This window comes from Antechinus flavipes, chromosome 4 (assembly GCF_016432865.1).
Source record: "Antechinus flavipes isolate AdamAnt ecotype Samford, QLD, Australia chromosome 4, AdamAnt_v2, whole genome shotgun sequence".
NCBI lineage: Eukaryota > Metazoa > Chordata > Mammalia > Dasyuromorphia > Dasyuridae > Antechinus > Antechinus flavipes.
In genome coordinates, this window is record NC_067401.1 from 203,998,813 (window position 1) to 204,013,078 (window position 14,266).

A 14,266-nucleotide genomic window follows, 5' to 3' on the forward strand; every position below is an offset into this window, starting at 1 on the left:
GAAAATACTGCCTCATCACCACTATTAAGTGCAGCAACTTTTGGAATAGAGCAGAACATATGTCTCAGATGAGGTACCAGGACAGGCTTTGTGGGAGAACAATGCTTTCTCAGAGCCCAGATCTTCACAGCTCCAAGAGAGAAGGGGTTATGGATGGTGGTCCGGGTAAGGCAGAAAGAAGCAGAACACTGAATCCCTTCCCCCAGCTCCACAGGCATTCTGAAGAAATGAGACATTGCTCAGGTCAGCTCAAGACAGTCCCAAAGCCACCCCTCCCATGACACAGCAACCCAGCTGCCCCCTGAGGTTCCTCAAAGGAGCAATTGCCCAACCCAACCCACATCCCCATAGTGGGGTTTGAGAGGCAGGGGTTAGGGAGGGGCAGAGGGATGACAAGGACCACCATCGCAACTGTGGGGAGCCCAGGGGAAACAGACCCCAATGCTTTCAGAAACAGTAAACCTAACCCGGCATGCTCAGAAAAGGTGGGCACCACCTATCCATCACAGCCAGAGGGCAGAGCAGCTCTAGACAGGCATGACACCAGGTGAGGAAACAGAAGGCTTTCCTGTGTACCAAGCGTGCCAGCTTGCTGCCAGGGATACAGTCCTTGAGTATTTGAGAGGACTGTGGGGAATTTACATTGGAAATTCCTCTCAAAGACGGCTCCTTTGACCAGACCAAGACACCCTTGGTTAAGACACTCCCATCTGCCCTCCCCTCCCTAATCCTCTTGTCTTGTGTTCCCAGCTCTGGCCCCATTTCCGAATTGCACACAAGGATTTCTTCACCATTTTTATCTCAGGAAGAACTTATGGGTTTGACCCCTTACTGAAACAGAAATGGCAACACCCCCACCCTCAGCCCCCACCCCTCTCCAGGCCTCTTCCTCCTGGCAGCCAGCCACAGCTCACCGATTCCCTAACTCAGCTTAGAAGCCGCCTCATTCTATCCCCACCCCACCATAGCACCAAGCCAAGACCTTCCTGGCTTACAATGAATCAAGCCAAAAGTTGCTCTCTGGCCCCTACAAAGAAGTGCTGGCCTGAAGACTCTCCTCTCACATGGAAGTCTAGAGAACTAGAAATATTTTGGAGGACTAGAAAGGGCAACTATCTAATGCCCTTTCAGGAAAGGCTTACAACTGGAATCCGTAATCACTCCCAAAGCAGCTGAGCACCTCAAAAGAACTTCACTTAAGGCAATACTGTATAAGGGGGAGAGCACTGTCCTGGCCAACCTTTGTGCCTTTACCTGTGTAAACTTTTCACAAGTCCTTCACCTCCCTAGCTCTCAAATATCCTCATCTAGAAAGGGAAAAGTTTGATTCACATAACCTTTCCAGCTCTGACATTCTCTGAGTTTAGGCTAGCCTTCAGAGATAATTTTAGCATGACTCCTCTCCCCTACTCAGGAAAAGGGGTATGAGTCGGGAATATTTTTGTCTCTTCTGACAAATTTATGACCTCATCCCAATTTCCTGTATCCTGCTTACCCTACCCAAATAAAATTATATGTGTGCAAATATATATTAATGCACATGTATATATGTATGTATATTTCAATTACTACTCAGAACGCAAAGCAGAAAAGACATCAAGAAGTCAGAGACTAGCTCAAACCTTAGTTCTGACACTAGCTATGTGAACCTGGATCACATCCTTTAGCTGAGTCTATTCAGCTATAAAATGAGGAAACTATTCACATTACCTGCTTTGTCAACATTAAAGCTTTATATAAATGTGGCTTGTTATCTCTATCTGCAAGCTGACAATCTCCAAAAACCTCAACAGACTAAGCAGCTCTTCTACCCTTGCAACGTCTCTAAAAACCAATCTGTTCCAGGATGGAATTCCTAAAAAGTGAAGACTCACCAAGAACCATCACATCTACCCCAAAAGGCTATTTTGCTCTCTCCTTTGATTCCACTCTAATTTCCTCTTTCTATTTTGTTGATTTTGGTCTCCTGACCCAAGAAGAGAAAGTCTGCTCTCCCCTACCATTCACTAGAGAGCCAAATGAATTTGCTTTCCACTACCACAAGCTGACTTGGCAAGTCAGTTCAACAATTTGAAGCATTAGTGCAATAGTAGGCATTTAAATGGACTCCTCCATACAAACTCTGACCTTGGGAACTTGGGCCAGGGTCAGGATAAAAGGCCTTAAAAGGCAGATCAGCTCTGGAGGGGTCATGAACTAACCCTCCCCTCCCCCAATATGCCCCTATTCTGCACTAACCACAAGAGTTGAATGATTCCATCTAGATCCAAATAGGCTAAGCATACACCATTCTCATCTTTCCTGAGGCTTTAGAGAAAAATAAGATTCTCCCTTCTTCCCCCAATATTTCAGTTCTTCCCCTCCCCCAAATCAAGAGAAGAGGGAATCAGAACAGACCCACAGAGTTTCCAGCAAGAGGTTAGGGTACCTCATCCCAAAATACAGAGATGTCAGAATTCTCCCCACAAAATTATGAAAGATCAGTGGTCAGAAAGGGAGGGGCCGCCAGAATGGGAGCATCACTATCACATCGGAAGCAGCTGCAGTTCTACTCCTGTACTCCCGGGCTACCCTGTTCTTACCTTAGGCCATGGGCCACCCCAGTTTTTTGGTTTTTTTTTTTTTACTCTAGCACTAGACCAGCTCTGCAGAGGATAGAGTCCCTAAGGTGTGTGGAGAGGAAGTGGGGAGGGTGAAATGAAGCATCCTAGGCCTTAATTAATGCTGTATCTACTTCTAGATTCTTACTTTAATCTCTGAAGATTTTCTTTTCTCTAACAAGGTCAAATCTAAATTATAATACTAAATCTTATCTTGGGAACTGCAAGTCACCATCACTATCCCTATTGAATTGAACTGGTCTCACTAAAGAACAGGGAGGAAGAAAAGGGTTTGAAAAAGGGAGGAAGCAGGAATAAGAATAACTCCATATTTCTTTATGGCTTTAAGGTTTACCCCTCAAAAAAACAAAACAAACAGCCTTCCTACAATCCTGTGAGGTTGTTAAACATAAATACTTCATTTCTTCATTTTACAAATGAGGAAAAGGAGGCTCAGAGTGGTTAAATGATTGATCTACCCATAGTCTCATAGCCAAACTAGTGTTAAACTAGAATTCGGGTCTCCTAATTTGAATCCCTTGCTACTACTCTGGCAAAGAACTCCCTGTACCTAAACAGACAATGAGAGATTCAGAAGAGGAATGATTACTGGCCAAGGGAAGACAAAACCTGACATATATTTCTGGCATTGAAAAAGACTCAAGAAGCAACAACTTATTGGAATAATCCTACAGAAAGAAGCATTCACTTGGGCAGGCTGAAGTTGGTGCTTAGAGTTATCCTATCTGCTGTCTACTAACCCTGAAGTTTTCCTCAACCCAGATCTTCCTGGCCTGAAAAGAACATGATTACAACCATGTTCCTTCTTAGAACAAGTAATAGCAAAGAGTTTGGTCAGTCACAGGCTCTACAACTTTCCCCTAGGAACTGCCCGTGTATAAGGGGGGAATTGGGAGAAAGCTGAACAAAATAAGTATATGCTATCTAGATGTGGGGGTGGGAGAGGAGGTGCCTATGCTTGTTACCCGGAGCTGGTGGGGTGTGATGGAGTGGTCAGTGTAGATACATAGCTTCTCCATGGTCAATGGTGTGGTCTCCCGGAGTTTGGAGGCCAACAGCATGCACACTGCACCCAAAAGCTGCAGGTGGCACTTGCGGGTAGGGACACAAGACAGGTAGCGGTCCAGGTAGTTCATCGCCAGGGGGAAGACCTCCTCCTCACATCGCTGCTCCTCACACACCTTAGGGAGAGGGGACAGTGACTGTTGGGGCTGAAAGGAAAGGGGTGGGGGTTTAGGGGCTCGGGAGGTAAGGAAAGGGGCTGGAGAACCGGAAAGGATTAACCAAAGAAACCAAAAAAAAAAAAAAAGGGGGGGAGGGGGGTGACCAAAAGAAGCGATGAAGGAGGCAGCACCCTCTCCCAATCGGGGTCCCTTCTTCTCTATTCCACCAGGGGTCCCTCACTTCCTCAGTGTTGCCTACTTTTTCTTTTCCCTGTGGGTGCAGGTCTGAAGGGCCCCTCCTTTAGTCTATCTGAATCTGGACCTTGCCCCCTGGGAGAGCAGCAGGAGGACTACGGTGTGACTCCACATTGAGCCTTTTTCCTTCCCCCCCGTCCCGGGCCCCCTCACTGAGAGGGGGGGAGAGGAGAGCGCGCGGCGGAAGAGGCACCCGCGATGGCGGGAGAATGGGGACCCGCCCCCCCCTCCACACACCCACCGGGGGAAGGGAGGAGACACTCCTACCCCCTCCTCCCGCACTTTTCATTTCCCTGTCTGCCGGAACCGCCCCCCCACCCCCACCCCGCAACCAGAGACAGGAACCGGCCCTGGGATTGGGGGGAGGGCGGAGAGGAGCCTGAGGCGGCACAGCCAAGGGAATGGTTTCGGGGCGGGGGAAGGGAGACACGGGGTGAAGTGGAAGACTATATTCCTTGCACCCCAATTACTCCTGGGGCGCAACTATCCTGGTTCCAAGGGGATAAGCAGGGTCATGGAACTAAATAACTTGGAAGCTGAAGGGGGCTGGGGATGATGGAAGAGGGCAATACATAACTGGGTAAGCACGATGCCAGGGTCAAAGGGCCAGGATACAGGGGTCGAGGGGTTTTGCTGTCTGAACACTCTGGTTGGCTGCAGTCACGGTGGTCCAAAGCATTCAGACCGCCCGGGTATCCACAGCAGGGACGGGGGAGAGGGCAAAGGGGGTGGGGGATCAAAAGGGGTCCTGGTCGGGCGGTACCTCCAGCATCCAGTATGCCAGCATCTTCCGCATGTGAGGCTTGAGCTCCCGCTGCACGCACTGAAAGTAGGAGGCGCGGGGCACGTAGCGCTCCTCTAGGCGGAGCAAGCTTTGCAGGACGCGATGGTCCCCAAGTAGCCGAGGGTCCGGCCCGGCCCGGGGCGTCCGCCGAGCCCCCTCAGAGCACAGCAATTCCATTACTGCGTGACGGAGGGGCACGGCGGGAAGCCGAGGACCGGGGCCGGAGAGCAGACGTGGGGCCGAGGAAAGTGTGGCGCGGAGCTGGGGAAGGCGCGGGGCGGCGGGTCTGGCGCTGGCACGGCAGAGCCGAAGCCCCAGCCCGCCCGCCCGGCTTCCCTGACAGGCGCCCCGCCCCTCGCTACGATGTAGCAACCGGTGGAACGCTCCGACGTTGCAACGTTCCAAGGGGGCGGAGTCCATAGAAGGGGCGCCCGGGAACCGGGTGGAAAGGGGGAGCACGCAACCACACTAGTTCGCCCGCGCTGTCACGGTGCTGGCGGCGACGGGCGCAGCAGGCAAGCTCACACGCCTCCTCTCCCGGCTCTCCGGCGCCTGGGCAGCGAGTGGGGACCCTTCTGACCACAAACTAGGGAGTACATACAGAGCCTAGAGATGGGAATAAAAAATAATGGGCCTCTTTTCAATCAACTGGGCCTTTCTATTATGCAAGTTTTTGACCCTTGTCTTCGCGGAAATCCTGACTTCTTCCTTAGGACCTTTCGCCAAATTGCTATTCATTTGGATAATCATTCATTCAGCAAGTGTGTATTAAGGACCTACTTACACACTGCGTATGCGGTGGGGGCGAGGAGTCAAAAGAGATAAACATCGTAATACACCTATCAATACCTGTCATTCCTCCACCTTGTCAAGACTTGAATCATTTGACCCTGGAGTGTCCCTTAAAGTAGGATCTCACAGGTTCTGAATTCCTTCCTACAGAACTGAAGTCCACTCGGACTCTAAATCTGTGAAAAGTAATTTCTAAATTGTAATGCTCCAAGTGTGGGGGGGTCCCACTTTGCCCTAGGTTCTCAAACACCGAATCATTGGCGGGAAAGGGTCATTAGTACAATGACCTTTTAAATGAGAACTAAACTCTAACCAAGGGGATTCTTATTTTTTGTGTGTCCCGGACCACTAGACAGTCCAGTTAATGTCTACGGTGACCCCTTCTCAGGAAAATGTTTTTAAATGTGTAGAATGCAATACGGGAAACAGATTAAGTTTAAATAGTTAATAAAACAATCAAACAAAAAAAGTTCAGGGACCCCAGGTTAAGAACCACTGCAGAAGATACTTTTATCTTTTCATCAGTTGGGAAGACAGCCAAGGAGAGGGGGGAGGGGAAGGACTTGCTTCAGCATTCCACAAGCACTTGTCTCTAGAATTTCCTAGAAATCCCATAGTTTCTAACTTGGTTCCTATCTTTTCTCCAGTTGTGCAGAAGGATCCAATCTTTGTAAGGTAGTGTGAAGTCGCTAAAGGGTGATTTATTGAAGCAAATCAGCTGCCCTTCTTTTCCAAAAAGGAATGGATCCTAGCCAAGTTGTACATAAGGAAGAATGCTAACAGACAATAGAAAGTGTCAAGGGAGAAAGGCTACATATATTTTTCCTGCAAACATTTAAGCATAGAAGAATTTCATTGATTTTCTTACTGCCCTCTCCCCCAATACATCACACTTCTGGCCTCAGGCTATTCCTTTGCACCTAAAACAGCCCTTCCCCCTCTACTTTGCTTATCTTCTTAGTGGACCCACAGTTTAAGGCCCAAATGAAGCCTTACCTCCTCAGCGGAGCCTACCAGGATCTCTTCCTTCCTTCAGCTAATTGTGTGTACAACCACTGGGCATTGCTTTAATTTCTCCAAATATATTGTCTCCTCCAACATTGTAAGTTTTTTTGAAAGCTTTTTGATTTTTACTGGAAAGTATTCTAATTCTGAGAAAAATGGGAAATTCAAATAGGACTATATTTTAAATTAGAATACCCCATTCCTCATCCTTTCTGAATAAAAGAGACTTTTGCAGGAATAAACATCATTAAGTCTTTGCATATCTATAAGTATTTGAAATTTCAAAGGGACTTTCACTTTTTTATTTAGTATGCTAGCCCTAAGAAAACCCCTCTTGGCTACAAGACAATTCTATTATTATTCCCTGATTGACCCTCATGCTCCACATGCTCCACAACAGCTATTCCAAAACTTTCCTACGTCTTCTAAATAATTCCAGAGTCCTCAAACCTTCCTTTCTACTCTATCCTTTTTCATCCTTCACTCTCCTCATCTCTGAGAAAGGTTAACACTTTTCCTAGCCAAAGCCAACTCTTCCATCTAACTTCCTGAAATCTCTTCCTTCATCTGAGTTTGCTTATATTATCATTCTCTCTGTGTGTCTGTCTTTCCTCTGTCTCTCTGTCTCCCTTTCTGTCTCTCTGTCTCTTTCCCCTCCCACTGTCCCCCCTCTCCCACTGAATGATGATTTGCCCTAATCCATGAGCTCTTTCCTAGCTGCCTACAAAAATACCCACTCTCTCCCATTTAAAAACAAAATAAAACCACCTAGCCTTTCATTTGACTGCAGTCCCCTCACACCATAGGCTTAATTCAATCAATCTAAAATAATTTTTAATTAGCTCTATAACAATGATTATGCTACTCTTTCTTTTGGTCCTCCTCCTACTTGACTATTCCTTCTCAGTTTCTTTGGCTGCTTCATCATCTCATTCATTAAAAGTGAACATTATTTGGAGGGGATGTGGGAAAACTGGGACACTGATACATTGTTGGTGGAGTTGTGAAGGGATCCAACCATTCTGGAGAGCAATTTGGAACTATGCCCAAAAAGTTATCAAACTGCATACCCTTTGACCCAGCAGTGTTTCAATCCCAAAGAGATCTTAAAGGGAAAGGGACCCACCTATGCAAAAATGTTTGTGGCAGCCCTTTTCATAGTGGCTAGAAACTGGAAATTAAATGGATGCCCATCAATTGGGGAATGATTGGATAAATTATGGTAAATGAATGTTATGGAATGTTATTGCTTTATAAGAAACAGGGTGAATACGGAAAGGCCTGGAGAGACTTACATGAACTGATGCTGAGTGAAATGAGCAGAACCAGGAGATCATTATACACTTTAACAACAATACTATATGAGGATCAATTCTGATGGGCCCTCTTCAACAATGAGAGGATCCAAATCAGTCCTAATTGATCAGTAATGAACAGAACCAGCTATATCCAGCGAAAGAATTGGGAAATGAGTGTGGACCACAGCATAGTATTTGCATTCTTTCTATTATTGTTTACTTGCATTTTTGTTTTTCTTCCCAGGTTATTTTTAACTTTCTAAATCCGATTTGACTTGTGCAGCAAGATAACTGTATAAATATGTATATATATTGAATTTAACATATACTTTATTTTTTTAAATTTTTAATAGCTTTTCATTTACAAGTTATATGCATGGGTAATTTTACAGCATTGACAATTAACATATACTTTAACATATTTAACATATATGGGACTACCTGCCATCTAGGGGAGAGGGGGAGGGAAGGAGAGGAAAAGTTGGAACAGAAGTTTTTGCAAGGGTCAATGTTGAAAAATTACCCATGAATAAATGTGTTTTGTCAATAAAAAGCTGTAATAAAAAAAGAATGCACATTATCCAGCTTCTTTCCCTCTTCTCTAACTAGATTTTCTATCTCATTGATTTCATCAACTCCCATGTGTTCACTTATCATCTGCAGACTCCCAAATTTATATATCCAGCCCTAATTCTTTTTTTCTGAATGCTAGTCCTACATTACCAGTTTCCCTGATGGGCATTCCTAACTACATGCCTCATAAGCCTCTCCAATTCAATATATCCAAAAGTGGCGCTCCTGTCTATCCCCAAACCCATCCTTTTCCAAATTTCCCTATTCCTATTAAGGATACCACTATCTTTCCAGTCACCTAGACTCACACCTTAGGGTCATCTCCAACAATCCTCAACATCCACAAACAAATCAGTTGCTAAGTATTGTCCTTTCTACTTCCAAAAAATTCTGCCTCTAAAATTCATCTTCTTTTGGTTACTGATCCAGATTCTCCCCTAATTTAGATTCCCTTCACCTCTAATTCAGACTATTTCAGTGAATTTCTAATTGGTCTTTACATTTTCAATCTCTCTTCTTGTACTTTTCTACATTACTGTCATATTGACATTTTTTTAAGCACAGGTTCATAAATCTTCATTGTTTCCCTAATGCCTTATACCTTTAAAATAAACTATAATATATTCAGCCTGGGATTTAAAGTCCTATGTAATTGAGACAGAGGCTTCCTGTACAGTCTAAGGTCATATTATCCCCTTCATGAATTCTCCCTTCCTATTAGTTATTACGAGTAACCAACATTCTATCACTTCATCCTGTACAATTGCACAACTGGTCCCCTATATATGGACTCAGTTAATAAACAAGCATTTACTAATCATTCATTATATGCAAGTAGTCCTGGGAATACAAGGAAAAAACACAAATAGTCCTTGCTCTCAAGACCTTATATTCTATGCACTTACTTCTTCCTTACCTCTGCCACATAGGTTCTCTTGCTTCCTCAAACCATATTCAATAAATATGATTAGTTTTCAAAAGAAGAATGCAAACTACAAATGATAAATGGAAATGTAAAAAGCTCTGAAGTTTACTGCCAAAGATGACAAGAAAGCATAATGGTCAATGTTTGGAAGGCTTATAGAGAGACAGGTATATTAATACTCAGTTGATGAAACTATAAATCTTTCTAACCATTCTAGAAAGCAATTTGAAATTATGTTAATAAAATTATTAAATTGTTTATAACTTTTGACTCAGAGATCCCATTGATAGATCTGTACCCCAAGGAGATCAAGAAAGACCAAATATTCTAGAATCACTTTCTGAAGTAGCAAAGAATTGGAAACAAAGTAGATGTCCCTTGATTGTGGATAGGCCTAAACAAATTGTTTTATGTGAGTGTAATTAAGTATTAATGTGCCATAAGAAACGAATTCTTTTCATTCACATTGCTTACAACGTAATACAGGGTTTTGTCATTGTCCTTTTGACCATAATAAATTAACATTTTTGTAGTGGCTCCCTATTAAACTAGGAAAAAATACAAATTCTTCAAAGCCTAAAATGGCCTCACCAACATCTAGAGGCAACCTACCTTTCCAGATTCATTTCTAGTTTGTAGTACTCCTCGTCTCACATTTAACATTCCAGCCAAAATGAATTACTTTCCATTCCTCAATCTACTTCTGTCTCATCCAGCTTCTGTGCATTTGAATAGCCCCACCACGACCACCCTATTCCTGCAATGGACCCCCTTTATATTCCCCTCAGTGAAATTATTTTTTTTTCCATCAAAGGTCAAATCTGGTACTGCTTCTTCCATGAAAGCTTCCTTGATAACTAAACCCCTTTCCAAATATGTTTTTTTTAAATATTCTCAAAACAGTACAATCTATTCAATTTAATAAATTTGTATGGGTATTATTTTTGTATATCTTATCCTCCTATGAAATCATAAAGTTCCTGAGATCAAGAATATATATATATAATTTTAAATTATATACAATAAATATGTATAATATATTATATAAATATATATCATATATCATACATATAATATATATAAACTATATAATTTTTTTCATCTTTCCATCCCTATCCCCAGCACAGGGTTAATTTAATTTAATTTAAAGGAGAAAGGAACTTCCACCCTTCCTCCCACCCCATCCCCCAGAAATAGGATGGTTAATAATGGAATAGGTCAGTGCTAGAAGCCTGTGGTTCTGATCCAGATTCAAGTCCGGGCTCCACCATTTACTAATCATGTCATCCTTAACAAGTCACTTTGCTCTTCTGAATCTCAATTTCTTTACCTGCAAAATGGGGATATGTTATTCCACTCATTTTTCCAATAGGTTACACTTTGTTAGCCAAACATTGCTTTATGAGTATGAATCATTATCTCTGAATCTCCTGGAATTATGGTAAGGATGAGGGCTAAAAGGAGAAGTCCTAGTGAGTACAACTTTTTTAGAGAGACACTTGTTCTGTCAAACTTCAAATTCGCTTTGACTTTCCTGGAATCAGAGATTCTTCCTGGTGGACACAAACTCCATGAAAGAAGCCAAAAACTGACCTTTTGGAAAGTAAGCCAGAGCAAAGAAAGCAGAAAGGCATTTCCTGATTAAGTCAATGGGGGGTTTCCATGATTTACCCCAAATCCAATAAAAATATTTCTCTTCACATATTTCCCAACAGAAAAAGATAAAAAGCAAAAAAACAAGAGGCAAAATAGCTGAGGTTTTCTCTACTATTTGCAACATTCCTGAGAAAAAAGAAAGGAAATAAAATGTTAAGGCCTGGATGATAAGTTTTAAGGAAAGACTTATCATCATGATTATTTGAGAAAGACACCCTTGTAAAGAGTACTAGTCTGAATCAGAAGGCTTAGATCCTGGCTTTACCAATGACCTTGCTAGGTGACTTCAGGCTAATCACTTAAATTTGATGAGTCTAAAGCTCTTCATCTCTCAAATGGGGGTGAATGATTGGGACAACCTATTTCTCCTGGGGATTCTGAGGAACACTATCATTCACAAAATGTCATCATCCTAGTTTTATACTTTGAACAATAAAAAGGAAAGACTAGGGAAGGATTCAATCTCCTAGATTTTACATTCTAAGCTTCATTCTGTCACCATCACACTGACTTGTTGCCCAGCTTTTTGGGACTAGGTGCTTTGATGCAAAAAGAAAAAAAAGAAAAAAAAGTCTGTCCCCTGATCTCAAGAAGTTTATAATATGGGGGGAACTAGGTGGCTCAGTGGATAGAGCACCAGCCCTGAAGTCAGGAGGACCTGAGTTCAAATGTGACCTCAGACACTTAACACTTCCTAACTGTGTGACCTTGGGGCAAGTCACTTAACCCCAATTGCCTCAGCATAAAAAGAAAAAAAAGAAAAAAGAAGTTTACAATGAACCAGATCGACAAAGAACAATATTAAAACCAACACCTTATAGTTCCCAACATTAACTTATTTAAACAGGAATTAAAGTTTACCAAGTCCTATGTGCCCATGTACCTCAGAGACCTCCTCAGTAAAATGAAGCTGGACTAGGAATAGTCTGAGGTTCCTTTCAGCTCAAAAAGTTCTTAGCCCACAATGAAGCTATGTGGGAGCGCGCTATTTGTTCTTCATCCTCCAAGAGGACCATGATATCAGTGAAGTGAAGTCATGACTTGCAAGTGAACTGGGAAGAAGGGAAGGTAGATTGTGCAAAGTCACTGGCCTTCTTCAGTGCCATTTGGGTCCAGTGGCCAGATACAGATCAGAAGGCTGCTATAAACAAACTGAAAGTGGAATTCAAATCCATTTCATCTGATTCTGAAATCTGTTGTCTAATACCTTTAAAATTTTACAACATACATTATATAACATTTTGATATGAGGTTCACAAAATGTACAAGTGTTTTGCATTTTTATACATATGAATTCTAGTTCTGATTCTATATGAATTTGCTTCATTTTGAGCTCATTGTAACTTTCTGTTCTTCCATCTTTCCATCTGTAAAATGGAAAGAGAAATCATTTTCTACAACTAGAATGATCCCCAACAGAGTACCTAGTAATAAAAATACCTGTGAAAATACTTTAAAAGTTCAAGTACCATAGAAGTTAAAAAGTAATTATTACAATCAAAATCTCCATTCAGAGAAGGGTAAGGAATGTAATGTTCTAATTTGTTGAATATTCATTTAAGAGTTATTAAATATTATAAGCATGTATAAGGCATAATTATCAAATTTTCTTTTGGGTTATATGTCACATATATATAAAATTCAAATGGGTAGAATATCTTTTAATATGTATGAATATGCTAATATAGAGTCAAATTTTCTAAGAATAAAAAAACTCATAAGAGTCACAAAACAAAATTTTACTGAATATAACTGTAATCTCAGTTTGATGTTTCAGAAGGTATTTCAGAATCTTACAAGGGATTTATAAGGTCCTCATTATGAATTACCCTTTTGGCTAATTTAGCTGGACATAAGCACCTAAATTTAGAAAGTTAACAGTAGAATGAACATTAGAACAGAGAATGTTAGAACCCGAATATTAAAACTAGTGAAACCTAGTTAGAGACTAGCTAGTACTAGTCATTTTAATTCTTGGGATCCAGTAACTTGTTTTGTGTTTTAAAATGTTAACTCTTTCAAAATAGTTTTCTTTGTGATCAATTACTACATATTATTTTGTATGTTTTTATTTTTATTTTATTTTACAATAATATTTATGTTGATTTTAACTATTATGTATATTTTATGTATTTAAGAACATATTCTGAGAAAGAATCTATAGATTTCACAAGACTGTCAAAGGAGATCTATGACACAAAAAGACTAAGAACCATTCAAATCTCACTTCAAACAGTTCAAAACTAGAGTTAGACACTTAATACTTATGGACTGTGTGACCATGGGCAAGTCACTTAATCCCAATTGCCTTACACACACAAAAAAAGATTAAGAACCCCTAAAAAGGCCACTCTTGCTTTACAGAGGAAGAAACCAAGACCCAGGGAGAGGAAAAAGATAGTTTAAAGTCACATTAAAGGTATAAGAAAGGAGGCTCAATTTTTACTGATTCAATAAAAGAATTCTAAGACTTGTTGACTGATTTTAATCACAGAAACAAAGCAAAGAGTATTTTGTTATTTTAATGTTTTGAGCATTCTTAGTTTTTTGGTTATCCAAATTCTGGTTAAATGGAACTAAGTGAAACTACTCTTTCTATCCTCAGATTTCTTATATCATTTTATCTGGCTTTCCTTTGCTCCTACAATATTCTGCTTTCCATAATAGTTATGTATATATCTTCTTTTATTGTAAACTCCTTGAGAGCACTGACTATATTTTTTCATTATTTTTGTATCCTTAGCATTTAAAACCTCCCCTCATTCATAGCAGGCAATTAATATATGTGGATTCATTTAAATTTGTTTCATTATTACTTTCATTATTACTATTGTCTGCCATATGGGGTTACTATTCTAAGGCACAGGGTAAAGTGAGAACCTGGTTTCAGATGTGGATTAAGAGATAATGCTACAGCAAAAAAAAAAAAAAAATCTAATAAGAAAACATAAGTTTTCAAGATGCTAGCTGGCTTCTTGCAACATTTATTAAGACATGATTGAACCCTGGGTATACAGAGACAAAAATGAAATAGGTCCTGCCCTCAGGTAGTTTACATCCTATCAGAGAGAAAACCTATGGACAAAGACAAGTAAATGAAAAATCATTTCTGCACATTGCTCTGGGGGGAAGGGGGAAAGAGCTCAGAGGAAGGGAGGGAAGAGGCCAGGATACACCTAGTAAAGAAGGTACTA

At 41.4% G+C, this 14,266-nt stretch overlaps 1 protein-coding gene across 3 annotated transcripts in view; it reads right to left on the reverse strand.

Moving 5' to 3' along the window:
• Window positions 1–14,266, reverse strand: part of CCND3 (cyclin D3) — a 114,658-nt gene that overhangs the window by 3,159 nt on the left and 97,233 nt on the right. Inside the window, exons 1-2 of one of the 3 annotated variants that reach the window (XM_051996944.1) lie at window positions 4,803–5,174; window positions 3,587–3,802 (exon numbers count right to left, since the gene is read on the reverse strand). The exons of 1 other annotated variant lie outside the window; for it this stretch is intronic. In XM_051996944.1, the coding sequence (XP_051852904.1) occupies window positions 3,587–3,802; window positions 4,803–5,000 (414 nt within the window). In that variant the 5' untranslated portion in view covers window positions 5,001–5,174. Of the gene's footprint in view, window positions 1–3,586; window positions 3,803–4,802; window positions 5,175–14,266 lie in introns of those variants that run through there. One more of the 3 variants, XM_051996945.1, reaches the window with a different exon arrangement.